The sequence below is a fragment of the Acipenser ruthenus genome, chromosome 17 (assembly GCF_902713425.1).
Source record: "Acipenser ruthenus chromosome 17, fAciRut3.2 maternal haplotype, whole genome shotgun sequence".
Lineage (NCBI taxonomy): Eukaryota > Metazoa > Chordata > Actinopteri > Acipenseriformes > Acipenseridae > Acipenser > Acipenser ruthenus.
The window spans coordinates 28,712,860-28,730,778 of record NC_081205.1 but is presented as its reverse complement, the minus strand read 5'-3'; the positions used below and the strand labels follow the sequence as shown (position 1 = coordinate 28,730,778).

Here is a 17,919-nt window from a genome sequence, read left to right as displayed (position 1 = left end):
AACAGTTACTAATCAACTGCAAACAACCTTAGTCTTTATTTACTCTCAAAAGAACTCTTGCAGAACATAATTGCAACACCGTACAAATTAGCAGTTCCTCCTGCATGAAAATATTGAGTAAAAACTGATGAGGTAGAACTAATTTTACAGTGCGATTCTGTCCTCTTCATTGCATCCACAAGGCCTTGTGGCATACCTTTTGTTTTTATCCCAGTAGGACTTGGTACACGATCTGGGAGTCTAAAATCATTGAAGCAGTTTTAATTTCATTAGAAATTTCTGACCTGCAGACAAAATGTGATGTATATAAGTTGCTTGTAAACTTGCGTTGCCGGCGCAGAGATGTCATTGTCAAGTACTGTCACAGATTTCCATGTTCCTTTCACTGTGTTTTTAACTATAGCTGTCTCTGGCTTTGAAACAAATGGCATGTGTAAAATACAACAGCGTTTTGATATGCCAGTGCTTGAAAAGAAGGGGGATGTTGTTATTGGAGGGCTGTTTCCTGTTCATTTCAAGGTTGTGGAACCTAACCTGTCCTACCTTTCCCAACCCGACTCCACTAACTGTGAAGGGTAAGTATACGCGAGCTCCTGAGACACAACCCATTCTAAATGTAGCTAACATACTTAATGTGTATTTCAGAATCAATACAGTGGCAACAATATAGTGGAGAATTGAAATGGAGTTAATCATACATAATTAGTTATGTACGTTATTGATTTTATTTTCTTCAAATCCCTGGACGTGAGTGTGTGTGTGTGTGTGTGTGTGTGTGTGTGTGTGTGTGTGTGTGTGTGTGTGCTGCTTGTCTCCAGTCTGTTGTCTGTATTTATTGTAAAGGAGGATTTGCTGTTCATCTTTGCTAACACAACATTTTGTTCAGGTTTGATTTTAGAGCATTCCGCTGGGTCCAAACCATGATCTTTGCAACAGAAGAAATAAACCGGAATGCTACTCTTCTACCTGGTGTAACTTTGGGTTATAAGATTGCAGATACCTGTGACAACATTCACAATGGTCTGAGGGGGTCTCTGTCTTTAGTGAATGGCAGAGATCAAATAGTTTCCAATAGCCAGTGCAATGGAACCACAGCTGTTTCAGCCATCATCGGCTTAGCTTCATCATCACCAACCCGTGCTATTGCCCACACCATTGGACCTTTTGGAACTCCACTGGTAAGCTGAAATATCACCATAAGGTGCTGTTAATGTACTATCAAAGGTACTTTTCTCTTTGATTACTTTTGTAATTCTCCTCTATTTTAAGTACTTTTGTCTCCATCCAAAAAAGTAAGACAATTAAAATTTCTGAGAAGGAAGTGAACCAGAATATTATATATTAAAAAAATCCTTTGGTAATACTTTAAGGATCTGTTATAAACAGTCAATAATGTATCTGTGAATGTGTTATAATGGTGTTATAAACTGGTTCAAGCAAAATAGTGTTCTGAGGACATGTACTACGGCATGTTTAAGAAACTTTATAATAAACTGTATAGGATAAAGATTGATGCCTGACGCAGTATCAATATGTAATTGACCATAGGCAGAAAAAAGAACCAAGCTGTCTCTCTGTATTTTAAGCCTTCACAGGATGACTGGATTTGACCACATACTTCACCAAGTAACAGAGTTGGCTACTTGGTCAATGTAGTATGTATTCCTTGTTACTAACGGTCAAAACAGCCTGTTTACATTCAAATGGTGAAAGATCTTTCTGTAAGTGTTGAACAATCTGCTAAAAAAAAGGAATGGTAGACTATTGTATTTGTTTTGCAATTTAATTGAATTTTGTAGGTAAAAATAAATAAACTGATGTGTGCTCTGTAAAATATATTCCTAATGTGCATGTATGTGCTGTTTGTACTGCAACATTTCTATATCATTTTAATTTTGTTTAAAAATGCTGTTACAAACTTTTACTAGGATCAGCTTATTTGAATGATTAAACTGTGATTGGTGATGTGAATGAACAGTACTCATATTAAAATTCCAAATTCCATATTAAAGTTTGGTTTTGTTGCAAATAGATTTATTTTTATTCAGCAAAATATTTTTTTACAATGAGTTTACAAAAAAGTTACACATCCTGAAAAAATGTATACCGGTAAGTAAATGGTAAATTGCCATATTTTACGTCTTGTTTTATCTAGATTATCCAGAATATACTATGAAACAAATTCCTTTTCAGATACTCAACATTCTCAATAGAACCAGAACTATGTTTGCATAAACCAGGTTACTGCTACCTCTTTAAAGAAAACCTGCTATGCAACCCAGCAGGCAGCTGGAACAGGATTAAACTGGCATTAGCACGGTGTTGGGTTTCAGTATCCTAGTTGTTTTAGGCTGTAGACTCTTTTCATTGTGATAAAAATGTGCTCCTCTGAGAAGGACCTTGAGAGCCAGAGTACAGCTATGGTCTGGTTATTTCAGTCAAGGACAGCCACTGAATTATTCATTAATTCACTTTCCTTGTCTATGCAGTACTATATAGGTATATTTTCCATACTGTTTTCTCTACTATTTAGCTCCTAACTACCCATGTTAATGTTACAAAAATTATATTACTACTTAGTAAAATGAACACTTATTTTTTTCCTTTAAACAAAATTGGATTACTAAATAGTATATCCCTTTGTGTGTTTGTCTATAAAATACTGCTTAGTAAACTAGACTGTTCTTACAGAGAATGGACTTTAACTGAGATTTGTATTTATTTGTTTTAATTCTTGGTGTTTTTCAGATCAGTTATTTCGCCACGTGTGCATGTTTGTCAGATAAACGGGAATTTCCAACATTTCTCCGGACAGTGCCCAGTGATTTATTTCAGGTCAGGGGTTTGGTTCAGCTTGTGAGCCATTTTGGGTGGACTTGGGTGGGTGCCATTGCAACAGATGATGATTATGGTCGGTACGGCATCCAGGCATTTACTGAGCAAGCTAAGGAGAGAGGGGTCTGTGTTTCCTTTTACGAAACTATTCCTGAAGTTTATTCTGAGGAGAAAATAAAACAGATTGTGGACATCATGAAAAAGTCAACCGCCAAGGTCATTATAGTCTTTACAACTGAAGGAAAACTCTATGAATTGCTTGTGGAAGTCATAAGACAGAATATCACAGACAGGCAATGGGTTGCAAGTGAAGCCTGGGTAACAGCTGCTCTGCTTTCCACAGAGGAATTTTACTCAACCTTAGGTGGAACAATTGGCTTTGCATTTCGCAGGGCACAAATCTCAGGACTTCTTGAATTTCTCCTGAGGATACGGCCTTCTCCCAGCCCAGAGTCTATTTTAGTGAACATGTTTTGGGAAGAACTGTTTCAATGCAAGCTTAATTTCCCTGGGGGTGACCACACAGGTCCACAAGCTCACGTCTGCACCGGCTCAGAAGACTTAAGGGAAACTAACAACATTTATTCAGATGTTTCTCAGTTAAGGGTTTCCTACAATGTGTACAAGGCAGTCTATGCAGTAGCCCATGCATTGCATAGCATGCTAGAATGTGACACTGAAAGACAGCCACAGGGAGACAAGACATGCAAACCTGTGTTTCCTTTTGAGCCAAGACAGGTAAACAGCAGCCTGACCATCCACTACACTTTGCAATGCTGGCTATACCATTGCTTTTATTAATAACATACCATATTATACTTTTCTTACTCATAACACTCCACAAACTTCTTTGAAATAAAACGAAAATACTTATTTATCATAAAATAGCTAATTAATTATTTGATAACCATCTACTTGGTGTTTACCAAGCTACTAGTTTTTCTCTTGCCTCGGGTATACAACTATCTACAGTGTTTATCTACACAGAAGCGTAGAAACATTGTATCTTTAATCTTTAACTGTCCAATATTTCCTATTTGTTTTACCTTAAAGCTACTTAGTCACTTGAAAGAAGTCAATTTCATAAATCAGTTTGGAGAAAAGGTGGATTTTGATGAAAATGGAGAGCCAGTGCCTTTATACGACATTATAAACTGGCAGAAAGACTCGAACGGAGTTATCAAGTTTGAAAAAGTTGGAGGTTTTGATGCATCTGCCCCATCAGGAGAAGAACTGGTCATAAATGAACAGACAATAGTTTGGAATGGTGATCAGTATCAGGTATGGTTGCCATATTTATGTGCAAAGTATATTGCAACTTTGACAGTAACTCACTGTTTTCCATTGTTACATTTTCGTATAATCTTGTGGGATTAAATATAAGAGGTTTGTGTGCCGCAGGTTAACAGTGTTGTAGATATTATACTTGGAGGCTCAGGGCACAAGAGAGCCCTTGCCAGTCCCGTCTTCATTTCCAGTTGGGGGGACAGTCAGGAACAACATTCTGAGTCTGAGATCATCATTTTAATTTCCTCCTGCATGTCCCACTGGGAGTCTGCTTTCCCACCCCCACGCCTGGCATTAGGACTTAGATTCTCAAATGGAATTTATAAAAAAAAGATTACCCAGGGGGACCCCCTAACTGGGCAGAGATGAATGAGTTGTAATATCTCAGAACATGTTTGATCCACTTTAATGCCTCTCTCTCTCTCTCTCTCTCTCTCTCTCTCTCTCTCTCTCTCTCTCTCTCTCTCTCTCTCTCTCTCTCTCTCTCTTCTCTCTCTCTTTCTCGCTCTCTCTCTCTTCAGCTTAATGTGTAACACAATGTATTTTTTTTGCATCAGAGCTGACTATATTTTAGCGACTGTTTCTATCAATCTGTGCACCTAAAACACCTATGAGTTGCCTACTGTATTAAACATATTAAAGATTCAATTGTTAGTCTGACTCTCTGCAGAGGCTGGCTCTCTGATCACTGTTAAGATGTGCATCTGGCAAACAGGAATAACTTTCTCCCTTGGAATTCCCAGGTGCCAAGTTCAGCATGCAGTGAGAGCTGCCCTCCAGGCACGAGGAAAGCTACCCGAACTGGGGAGCCAGTCTGCTGTTTTGACTGCATCCAATGTGCAGAGGGAGAAATCAGCAATGCAACCGGTAGCTGAATTTTATACAGTTGTCATTATAGAAGTACAGTATACAACATTGTTAAAACAAAGGGCACGTCTTTGTTGATTTCCAGCCAAAGGTTTAATGAAGTTTCAATTAGGCTTCCTTTATGAGATGCTCTAGGTCTTATTTACTGAATAATAATATGATTCTTATTATTTTATAAAAACAAATTTAATTATTGATATTATCAGAACTTACAAAAGGTGTTTCCAAAACCAAATACATTTTTTTTTACTAGTATTTCTTTTTTGTTTACTTTGCAGGTTCAGACGAATGCACCAAGTGCCCACCCGATTACTGGTCTGACCAGGACAGAGTGAGATGTGTAGCGAGGGAGGTGGAGTTCCTGTCTTTCCAGGACACCATGGGCATTGCTTTAGTGACAGCGTCTTTACTAGGGGTCTCCTCCACAGTGGCTGTTATTGCTATTTTCTACTGTTTCAGGAGCACCCCTTTAGTGAGGGCTAACAACTCTGAAATCAGTTTCCTCTTGTTGTTCTCGTTGATACTTTGCTTCCTCTGTTCGATTACCTTTATCGGTGAGCCCTCAAAATGGTCCTGTATGACTCGCCATACAACCTTTGGAATCAGCTTTGTCCTTTGCATTTCCTGTATTCTTGCGAAAACTGTTGTGGTGCTGGCAGCATTCAGAACAACCCTTCCCGCATCAAACGCCATGAAATGGTTTGGCCCACTGCAACAAAAGGGTATTATTTCTATCTGTACTGTCATTCAAGTGCTTTTGTGTACTGTGTGGTTAGTCATGGCTCCCCCATTCCCATTCAGGAACACCAGCTATCAAGGTGGGAAGATTGTAGTTGAATGCAATGCTGGGTCAGTCCTGGCTTTCTATCTAGTGTTAGGATATATTGGATTCCTGTCTTGCATCTGCTTTGTGCTCGCTTTTTTAGGCAGAAAACTGCCAGATAACTTTAACGAGGCAAAATTCATTACGTTTAGCATGCTTATATTTTTTGCAGTATGGATAACCTTCATACCAGCCTATGAAAGCTCTCCTGGAAAATACACTGTAGCGGTAGAAATCTTTGCTATTCTCTCTTCTAGTTTTGGATTGCTCTTCTGTATATTTTCTCCCAAGTGTTATATAATTTTGCTAAAACCAGAGACGAATACAAAAAGAGGGCTTATGAATAAGCCATCGTCTATTGTCCACTCTTAATAAAAATCCATCATTTAATATGCAGTTCATTTTTTGTGTCTCTTTCTTTGCTGTATGTTGGCCCTGCACTGCCAAAATATGGGTTGCAACAGTGACTGCCACAACTTTACATGTATAGTTTAGTTACCCTCTTCATTTCCAGTGGTTTGTTAAAATACACATTATTCGTCAAAGACATACTGTATAGATATTTTAATATCCCTTCAAACTGGGCTGAATATAAGCAGAGGCATTGAGTAAAATATGTTATTGGGACAACACCAAAATATCTGTTTATGCTATGTAGAAATGGAATCTAATATTGTTATGTTGGAGGACATTTTTAGTAAACAGCTTTGAAAGTAAACATCAATTTCTTTCCTACTTTTACCTGAAGAGACCTTTGAGGTCTTGAAAGCTTTTAGTCCAATAAAAGGTATCACATCTCCTTCTCTTTGTCTATCTTAGTAAACAACAGAAAGTCACGCACACAAGGTAAAGGCACAAATGTGCCCCGGCTTTGCAAAGCTGGCATTCTTTGCTGGGGATTCCACAGGGACTTTATTGGCTCTGGAAGGTTAAGCAGGCAAAATTGCCAAGGAATGCGATGCCTACAGCAGCCCCTCCTGAACACATACTAGCTGACTTTTGTCCGACCTTGAGTCAATGACAAGCCGATATCCGCTGTCGAGCTCCTGGGTGTAAGAGGTGGTTGGCTTGTCAGATGATTTCTGACTTTCGGTCGTCTGGAGCTGTTGCAGGATTTGTGCTGTACAGGAACATGATTGAACATTCTAATTGGGGAGCATAATTTATACTGACCATTCATAATGGTCTGCTTACAAAAAAAAAAAAAAATATGTATAATAATAATCCAAAAAGCCCTTTTGATGATGCAGTAGAAGAAACAGCATTATTGTCTTTAAAGAGTTTAAAGTACATGCAAACAAACAGAAACATTTAATCTCTGTGTTACTTTTATACAACAAATATCCATCCACCTGTTTATCATGCAGCAGTGTGGAGTAGTGGTTAGGGCACTGGACTCTTGACCGGAGGGTTGTGGGTTCAATCCCCAGTGGAGGACACTGCTGTTGTACCCTTGAGCAAGGTACTTTACCTAGATTGCTTCAGTAAAAACCCAACTGTATAAATGGGCAATTGTATGTAAAAATAATGTGATAACGGTATAATGTGATATCTTGTAACAATTGTAAGTCGCCCTGGATAAGGGCGTCTGCTAAGAAATGAATAATAATAATAATATTCATACAATAGCTTTGCAATAGTTGTCAATACTGCCATCTAGTGGCCTTTCTAAGTATGTCTTTGCATATTTTTAATCTTTGTACTGTACTTTTCCACTTCTCTGCCGATCATTTCGTGGATGAAGTTGTTTTAAATGTAATTTTACAGGTGTGTCTGTCACGTTTTCAATCTGTGTTACTATAGCTTAATATAGTTTTAAAGACCCCACTGGCTCCATTATTTTTTATTTTGAAAACCATAACATGTACACAGTAAAATATTGTTTTCAAACAATGACATACTTTTTTTTGGGGGGGGGGGGGGGGGGGGTGGATTAGATGGGATATTCTGATTACATTTTTTTGGAAACATCTTTGATATTGTTACAATGGGCCAATTAGTTACAAAACAAAAACCAATATTGTACGGTACACTAAATATTTAAACAATGCGCACATACTTTTTTTTTTTTTTTTTTTTTTTTTTTTTTTTACCAAATAAAAGCCTGCACATGCTTTGTTCCTAATGTAATCCATTCCAAAAATATAGATTTCTAAAATACAGTATATATTTATTTCTGGTCTTCATTCCAGAGTAGCCTTTGTCTGTCGCGTGCATTTTTTCTTTAATTCTATTTTCGTTAACTTCTTAAGGTAAGCCTCGTTGTTTTTATAACTTACCTATGTACAATTCATTTAATTAAAAACAATTGTACAGTTATTGTTTTATTTTTTTTATTATGAACTTCGTCATCATGTAAATATGACAATATTTGCTTGGCACAAGAAAAGTTATCAAAAGGAAAACAAAACACAATTCTATTTATGACTAGGCCGTTTTTCCTTTTATTTCCTTTTTTGTTTCTCAAACCGGAAAAAACCCCAAATAAACCTGGTCAACGAACACATTTTTTTTTTTCTAAAGTGGTGTACATGTTTACATTTACCAGATTGTATACCGTGGTGTCTATATTCTTTTAAATAACATTTACCTCACAAACTATCTTTACTATAAGTGCAATAGACATTTAGCTATTAAACACCGCGGCCTGCCGCTTATAGTGGCTTAACACGGAGCGATCTGATTGGTAGTAAACGGTTGTGACGGTGTGTCATTCTCGTTATGTTGAGGGGAATGTCATTTTTCTATCTATTCTAAAATGTAAAATTTAATTATATTAAAATACAGATTTGTGATATGCCACAAAAGCAGAGACTGAGAGCACATCTTGCAATGACTACTGCATATTTCAATGTAATCAGTATTATGTCAGGTGGGGTCTTCTTGCTTACACAACTCTGGTTTTGAGGACCACTAATAATACTGGCACCATTATATTATAAACAAGTGTGCATGTGCTTTGTAAGAGTGTTTTCATCATTAATGTGTTATCTACAGCACATTAAAGCATTCAATAATTAACTACATGTTGATATCAGTGTTGATACTACAAGAAGAAAAAATATACCTTGCAGTTCTAGGCATTGCATGGTTTGTTATACTACTTCCAATGCAGCAATCTTTTAAAACTACTTTTATTAAAACAAGAAAGAGAAACAACAGACATGCCATCAGTAATTTTATTGAGCAACTTCAGACATTATTACTAGCTACAACACTTTTTTTTTAAATTCTATTGTCTGTATTTGTAACTTGTAACAGCTTATAATCAATTTGTTTATCAAAGTGATTTCGAATAATGTTTTATTTTTTTTTATTTTTTTGTATTCTTCTCAGGCTTCAGTAACATGATGTAACATTTTGGAGCAAAAATACAGAAAAGCAGACCAAAACTAGAAGCTAAAATTGCAAATATTTCTACAGCTATAGTGTACTTTCTAGGTGAACTGATGTAAGCTGGGATAAAGGTGATCCAAACAGCACAAAATATTAGCATGGTAAATGTAATGAATGTTGCTTTAAAGTTGTCTGGCAGCTTATGAGCCAGAAAAGCGAGCACAAAGCACATGACAGAAAGAAACCAAATATACCCTAACACAGCATAAAATGCTGCTGCAGATCCCAGAATCTAAAACGATTCTGTCTATGTAGGTGTTCATGCTTTTGTTTGGAAATGGGGTGGATAATGTTAACCAAAGTGTGCATGTTAAAGCCTGTATGAGTGTGAATGCAAAAACACTTAACCGCTGCTGGGCGGGCCCAAACCATTTCATCATATTATCACCAGGAAGTGTAGCCCTGAACGCCATTGACATGCCTATTGTTTTCCCCAGAACACGAGAGGCACAGGACAAATGTGATCCCAAAGGCAGTGTGGCGCAACATACAGGACCATTCAGAGGGCTGGCCAATGAAAGTAAGTGCACAAAGGAAACACAGTGCTAATGAAAACAGAAGAAGGAAACTGAGCTCAGAGTTATTAGCTTTAACAATGAGGGTATCTCTGTAACGCAAGAAAACCATAGAAATAGTGATAGTTATACACGCTCCGCAGACTGAAAATATCACTAAAATCATTCCCAGAATTTCTACAATATGCTGTAGATACAGTAGATAGACAGTGCATTATGAATGCTGAAAGAAACTTGATATGCTGGTGAATAATAACTTGGCATATAGTTGTATATTTCTGATTTCTTACATATTGTTTAACCAATTGTATTAAACAAACCTGTGATATGTGTATAGTATTTTTTTGTGTTTATTTTTAAGATGTATCATATTTTATAGGAGTGTCATCTTACAAAGACAAAACATCAATCATACATTTCAGAAGCACAAAGATTTACAAGGTCACTGTTGTTCTGTCTGAGTGCTTCTCTACTTGTATGCAGTTACCTGTCTGATTGCTGATTTCTCCTTCAGCACATGGTATACAGTCAAAGCAACAAACAGGCTTGCCTTTCTGAACAGCCTTCCGAGTGCCTGGAGGACAGCTCTCACTGCACACTGATTTAGGCATCAAGAAGAGAGTATAAAATCTTTGCTCTTAGTTAAGAATGTTCTCTCATGGGTTGGTTCTGTAAAAGGCCTCAGAATACTCAACACAAATGCCCTCTGCTTTGATAAAAGCTACCGTTCCAAAGTTTCCGTAATCATTGTCACTTCTAATTGCTCCAACCCAAGTCCATCCGAAATGCTTCACAAGCTTTGCCAATGCAGTGGCCTGAAAATAGTCACTTGGTATTGTTCTGGAAAATGCAGGAAATTCTTGTTTATTGCTAAGACAGGCACAAGTAGCGTAGGGACTAACCTGTAAGAAAATATAAAAGGCACTGCATAACAGAAACCAGATCATGTTTTTTCTCACACCTTCAGATGATCATGTTACACAGTACATTATGGTAAGCTGTTTGACTAAAGTCAAAGACACAAATCTTGTATTGTCATGTTTCTCATAATCCAAATACTTAAAAAGAAAAAAATGTTAGAGGCTTCAAGTGTAAAATATATCAGAAAGTATATTGTTGTAAATATTAATAATTTGAATGTACTCAGAATTACAGCTGTGACCTAGTTTGGTTGTTTGTAACAGACTGTTTAGTGTTATCGTGACTTTTTGGCAACCCATTCATTGAAAAATGTACTGCACAGCAAATATGTTTATTTGCTCAAAAAAGAAATCTATAAGTATTTTCCTAAAAATAATAATTTTGTTGGGAATCAATAACATTTACCATCCCTGCTACTTTAAGTGTTACCACTAACTGTTTTTTTATTGTTGACTGGTAAGAAAAATAATTAGCAAAAGGCATTATACAGTTACCAGTGGAATTTTGAATGGTCCAACAACCTTAGAAAGTGATATAGAGGTTGATGATCCAGAATTCCCCATTATAGCAGGGACAAAGGATGGTTTGGTACAGGAACTATTGGAGGAGAAGTTTTAGCTTCCTGCCCATTTCCCAGTGAGGACAGTTTTTAAGGCTAGGGATATAGACACACATGTATCATAGATCTTGTAGCCCAGTAAAACTTTGGGAAGGATTTCTGTGCTGTTATTGATCTCTTCTATGTCAAAGATCATAGTTTGAGGAAATGCAAACTCTCTGAAATCTAATCTATGGAAAAACAGAAGTTCATAAGGCTTGGTCACAAGATATGGAAAAATAAAACATTAACATTCTACTAAATTACAGTATAACTTGATCATTGCCTTGAATTAAATTAAATGAGAGATTGTGATTGATAATACAGATAAGATTTTAATACATGAACATGGACTGCCCTGAGCTACAGTGGTTTTAAATTTTTGTTTTTACTTTTTTTTTCTTCAAATAGAACAACTTTTCACTAACGTTTAGCATTTTACAGGTTCTGGCATGATGTTAAAGGCATTCATAACATCATAAGTGCTGGTGTGGATCGTAAAGATCCCTCCAATTATAATGTCTCTGTATTTTGCAAACTGTTGTAAGGCCCTTGTTAACAGGAAAACTGCTAGTAAGTGCAGCATCACAGACTTACAATACTTTATATGGTATTTGATGGATTTATATAAAATGTTAGGCCTCAAGGGTGCTCAGATATACATGTGGTACATTTTGAACTGCAAGGGATATTGTTCTAACTCCAAAAGTGAGCTAACTGTCTGAATTTGCCTTAGGAGAACAAAACCCTACATTGGAACGTTTTGAACAAAATATTTACCTCACATTTATGTCAAGCATTTTATTTTATTTTTTAAAGGGAGGGCAAAGCAAATCCACAGTACTGTAAAAAAAAAAAAGAAAAGAAAACAATGTATCTTTGTATTTGAACTACAGCACAGGCTATATAGATAAATTATATGTCTGGCATTTATTAGATTATTCATAACACATTCATTAATCATTCTTCCGAATAATACAGTTGAACCGAGTGCATTAACGTATCTTTGGCTCATACTAATTTCTGCAAAAAACTGGTCCGTAATTTCTGGAAATTAACTAGAGTTGGAATCACGCTTGTCCAGGATGCAATGCACCATTCCTAAAATAAAGAATGCTTTCTTAGCTGAAAGAGCCCTGTTTGCACTTATTATAATTCAAAGTGTGGTAACTGTTGTTTTAACTCTTATTAGCCAATGCAAAAAAAAAAAAATTCTAAAAATAACAACCTAAAAATAACAATGAAAGAAAATCACAGCCCCCTATATTTTTCCTAAAAAGGAAAATTATGGATGCAGCTTACACAAATTAATTTGCATTTGGTTGTCTTTCCACATGGTTCTTTATAGTAATAATAAAAGGGAAATCTTACACTATCTAGTCTGTGTCACAGAGGTAAACTTGTGTCCAATTTATAAAGACAGAAGAGAAACTTAAGCCATTTTGTCAGTTTTATTAGGCAACTTCACACACACTGTTAACAGCACAAAATTTGTTTTTAGTATGCAACTTCCATTTACTGTCTCTAACAGCTTATAATAAATTGAATAGCTATAATATTTACGTAATTAATATACTGAAACAGCACCAAAATAGATTTCAACAGCTCATCGGTATGTCAAAGTGATTTTGAAGGCATTTTACCCATCATGTGTTTTCTTGTATTCTTCTCAGGTTTCAGTACTATTATGTAACATTTGGGAGCAAAAATACAGAAAAGCAAACCAAAACTGGAAGCTAGAATAGCAAATATTTCTACAGCAACTGTGTACTTCCCAGGTGAGCTGATGTAAGCTGGTATAAAGGTGATCCAAACAGCACAGAATATGAGCATGCTAAATGTAATGTATTTAGCTTCATTAAAGTTATCTGGCAGCTTTCGGGCCAAAAAAGCGAGCACAAAACACATGGCAGCAAGAAAGCCAATATACCCTAACACAGAATAAAATGCTGCAGCAGAACCCAGGTCACACTCTAAAATGATTCTGTCTTTGTAGGTGCTTGTGTTTTTGCTAGGAAAAGGAGGGGACATAGCCAGCCAAAGAGTGCATATTAGAGCCTGAATAAATGTGAATGCAAAGACACTTAACCTCTGCTGGATGGGCCCAAACCATTTCATAATATTGTTGCCTGGAAGTGTAGACCTAAACGCCATTAACACAACTATTGTTTTCCCCAGAACACAAGAGATGCACATGACAAATGTGATCCCAAACGAGGTATGGCGCAACATACAGGACCACTCAGAGGGCTGGCCAATGAAAGTAAGTGCACAAAGGAAACACAGTGCTAATGAAAACAGAAGGAAGAAACTGAGTTCAGAGTTATTAGCTTTAACAATGGGGGTATCTCTGTTATGCAAGAAAACTACAGCAACAGTGATAGTTACACATGCTCCGCAGACTGAAAATATCACCAAAATCATTCCCAGAATTTCTTCAAAGGACAAGAATTCTATTTCCTTCAGGATGCATTGATCTCTTTGAGAATTCGGCCAGTATTCCACAGGGCACCTAATGCAATCTATGGAATCTACAAACAAAATGACAACAGTGAATATGCTGTGCTGTAGATAGATAGATAACAATTAAAGATATCAAAAAGAAAACTTGAAATCCTGGTAAATAATAAATTGGCATGCTGTTGTATGTAGAACACACACATATATTCTGATTTATTACTTTTTTCAACCAGTCATTCACATGTTTCAAAAGGACAAATAATAACTTACAATGTAATGCAGTTACCTGTCTGATTGCTGATTTCTCCTTCAGCACATGATATGCAGTCAAAGCAACAAACAGGCTTTCCTTTCTGAACAGCCTTCCGAGTGCCAGGAGGACAGCTCTCACTGCACACTGATTTAGGTGCCTAGAGGAGAGTGTTAAATATTTACTCTAAACTTCTAAGGTAAATTTGGGTTAGCACTAATGTTGATAACAATGGGTTGCATGAAGCTACACATCAACACCTTAACATTACATAATTAAACTACAGTTTTTTATTTATAGCTTGTTTTGCTAAACTTACCTTATACTCGCCACCTGCCCAGGTGATACTTTTGTTACTCATTCTAAATGGTTGTCTTTCTGAAGCATCATAGTAGCCTACGTTAACCATTTCTGCTTTTCCTTCTTTATTGAGCTGCCAGTTTACTAATTCATATGTTGCTACTGGATCTCCGTTTTCATCAAAATAGACTTTGTCCCCATTTTTGGAGGTGAAATTTACAGTTTTTAATTGTTGTAGTACCTGGAATAAACAAAACTTTTACATGCAGTTAAATACCATATAATTACCTGTGTGAATATATTAATACCGTACATATTTTCTATTAAACTTTCTTTAAACCACAAAGTTGTGTTTAAAAAAGGCATCACATTTGTGTCTACCAGAGTAAGAAAAGTATTTGATTGCAGTGGCTTTCAGAAAGAAAAAAAAAAGATCTAGGCACATATTATATATATATATATATATATATATATATATATATATATATATATATATATATATATAAAATCATGAAAGTATATGTAATTTTTTTAATAAAGTAAAAATAATATTTTCTTACCTGCCAAGGTTCAAAATTAATATTTTTTCCACAGTTATTTTTGGTTAAAGGATTTGGGGATTTTTTGCAAGATAACAAATCATGGACTGAATTGGCTACAGCATACACTGCCTTGTACACAGTATTGGAAATTCGTAGCTGAGACACATCTGTATAGGGATTTTGCAAGTCATATAAATTCTCTGACCCTGTACATGGTCTTCTACTAGAAGTTGTCATAGGATCTGGAAAACTACAACTAAATGCATTTTCCCAGAACTCTTTCAACAGCGGATTGCTAAGAATATGGGGTAGGCTAATGTTCAATAGAAACTGTTTTAATCCAGGAATAACAGATTTCCTTATTCCGAAACCTATTGCCCCACCTAGAAATCCATGTCCATCTTTTGAGAGAAACTCTGGATCAGTTACCCAAGATTCACTGCCAATCCACTGAAAGCCAGTAATGTTCTGATTGGATAGCTCTTGGAACAGAACCACCATTTCACCAGATGCAATGAAAGCTACAATGACCTTTGCCGTGGCTTTCTTTAAGGTGTCCACAACTTTAAGAATTTTCTCTCTTGGGTTGGTTCTGTAAAAAGCCTCTGAATACTCAATACAAATGCCCTCTGCTTGGGCTGCTTTGATAAAAGCTGCCATTCCAAAGTTTCCGTAATCATTGTCACTTCTAATTGCTCCAACCCAAGTCCATCCGAAATGCTTCACAAGCTTTGCCAATGCAGTGGCCTGAAAATAGTCACTTGGTATTGTTCTGAAAAATGCAGGAAATTCTTGTTTGTTGCTAAGACAGGCACAAGTAGCATAGGGACTAACCTGTAAGAAAATATAAAAGGCACTGCTATTGTCCACCCCTCAAACTCTCAGGTTACACACAATACAAAAATCATTACTACTGTCAAAAAGGTATAAGCCCCACATTTAAAATAATATATTATTGTACCAGGGAATTATTATTATTATTATTATTATTATATTTTTTTTACACAAAATGACATCAGTGACCTAGATGCCGCAGGCTGTTAATATATTCAGGTTCACAGTGTGTCATTTCAAATAGCACATGTATTCGCAATCTAGAAATTAGAAATTAAATATAATATTCAAGTTAATACTTCTAAAATCCCTGCTATTTTAGCTATCATAAACAGTTTTCCATTGGTGATGGGTAAGAAAAAACATGTTTTAAAATTTGTTGTACGCCAAATACTTACCATTGGAATTCTGAAAGGTCCAACAACCCTGGAGATTGCAACAGAGGGTGATGATCCAGACTCCCCTATTATAGCAGGGACAAAGGATGGTTTGGTACAGGAACTATTGGAGGAGAATTCAGCTTCCTGCCCATTCACCAGTGTCAGAGCAGCTTTTAAAGCCAGGGGTATAGACGCACATGAATCATAGATCCTGTAGCCCAGTGAAACATTAGGAAGTATTTCTGTGCTGTTATTGATCTCTTCAATGGCAAAGATCATAGTTCGAGCAAATCGAAGTTCTCTGAAATCTAGGCTGTGGAAAAAAAAAAAAGTTTATTAGACATTAACATCATACTGAATAAGAATTTGACCATAGCCTTGAATCACATCAAATTAATAATTGTTGCTGATAATATCTAATTATAATAATTATAAATTTAACTGATAAAATACAGGTACATTAACTGCACTGAGGTAGAGGAACATTACCAACCTTTTGCATTTTAAAGGTTCTGGCATATTATTAAAGGTGTGCTTCAAACCATAAGTGCTGCTGTGGATAGTAAAGATTCCTCCAATTATAATATCTCCATCTTTGGCAAACTGCGGGAAGCCTGGGGTTTCTTGTAGTCTACAAATAGGTTCTTCTGCCCTCGTCAACAGGATAACTGCTAGTAAGAGCAGCATTCCAAAATGTTTTGGAACTCTTCTTTTGAGAATCATGGTACAGTTATATGATGTATTTATATTGCATATTGGGCCTCTGGGGAGTGGAAATGTACAGGTGGTACATTTTGAACTACAAGGGATATACAGTACATGAAATCCCAAAAGTGACATAACTTAATTTGCCTCAGGAGAAAAAAATCCCACATAGGAACAAGAAGAGAATATTAATTATATGTGTGGTTTTTTTAGACATCGTGGATATTTACATTGTATATTTTCTAAAGTGGACATTTTACGCCAAATATGCAGATAACAGTACTTAAACTGTATTCTAATTTTTATTCCATAAAGCTTCCACTGATGCTTCCACTGATCCTCTATGGGATGTTGAATGCATGTCAGGAACATATATATATTAAGGCTTAATCTGTAATATATCTGGTTTATCATATAGTACCATGACTCGTAGGACAGGGTGAAGTCACTTTGCTATCATGCATCCTGCCATGGTTCAGTGAAACTAACTGGATTTATAGCCTCCAGTTATCAATATGGATGCTCTGAATTGTGGTCTGGTTCAGTACATGATTCATGTTGTCCAACATCTGGTGCTTCCACCTGTCTGGGGTTATACATTCACTAGAAAAAACAACAATACAAAATTGCTGGAACAGTCCCAAAAATGGACTTCCAAAATATAAATCAGAATGAAGTATGATTTACAACAATAAATAATGAAGTATCGTTTATAAAACAATCCGGTACCACTTTTAAGTAGCTTAGAGTACTACACACAGGTACAGGAGATATTGCAAAATAATTTAGCTTCCTGTCCATTCAGTAGTGTCAGCGTAGCTTTTAAAGCCAGGATGATAGATCTTGTAGACCAGTCAAACATTGTAATGTATTTCTATACTGTTAGCTTACTTACAGTGTAGTTACAGTTACTTTTTACCCCTGGGTTGTATTAATATAGAGTAAAAGAGCATCTGTATTTACATTGGCCACCTCTTCTACATATAAAATGAAGGAGAAAAAAGTACAAAAAATAAAATGCTAATTATGTACTAGTACTTTATTAGCATAGCTATCTAAAGAAAATAATTCTATGTAATCATTTTTTCACATGATCGCAAGTTCCATACCTCAGCAACCCTCCAACCAAAGGTGTCTAATATCTTGGGCGTATAAGAGTTTTATGGCTGGAAGAATGTTGAGAATACATGCTGTCAGAATTGTTAA

General features: G+C 36.2%; 2 protein-coding genes and 1 pseudogene across 2 annotated transcripts; 1 reads left to right on the top strand and 2 right to left on the bottom strand.

Annotated features, from left to right (window-relative positions):
- Positions 1–353: 353 nt before the first annotated feature.
- Positions 354–6,184, top strand: LOC117423680 (extracellular calcium-sensing receptor). Its single transcript, XM_034039752.2, has 6 exons — positions 354–575; positions 887–1,178; positions 2,749–3,573; positions 3,889–4,116; positions 4,866–4,989; positions 5,268–6,184. The coding sequence occupies exons 1-6, from the start codon at positions 430–432 to the stop codon at positions 6,182–6,184; spliced, it is 2,532 nt and encodes an 843-aa protein (XP_033895643.2). The 5' UTR covers positions 354–429.
- A 2,941-nt stretch (positions 6,185–9,125) lies between these two features.
- LOC117423679 (extracellular calcium-sensing receptor-like) lies at positions 9,126–12,042 on the bottom strand (annotated as a pseudogene).
- Positions 12,043–12,610: 568 nt separating this feature from the next.
- LOC131697982 (extracellular calcium-sensing receptor-like) lies at positions 12,611–16,697 on the bottom strand. Its single transcript, XM_058990323.1, has 6 exons — positions 16,502–16,697; positions 16,027–16,321; positions 14,813–15,628; positions 14,272–14,493; positions 13,989–14,112; positions 12,611–13,773 (listed from the first exon to the last, which is right to left on the bottom strand). Exons 1-6 carry the CDS (start codon positions 16,693–16,695, stop codon positions 12,860–12,862), a joined length of 2,565 nt encoding a protein of 854 aa, XP_058846306.1. The 5' UTR covers positions 16,696–16,697; the 3' UTR covers positions 12,611–12,859.
- Positions 16,698–17,919: the final 1,222 nt, after the last annotated feature.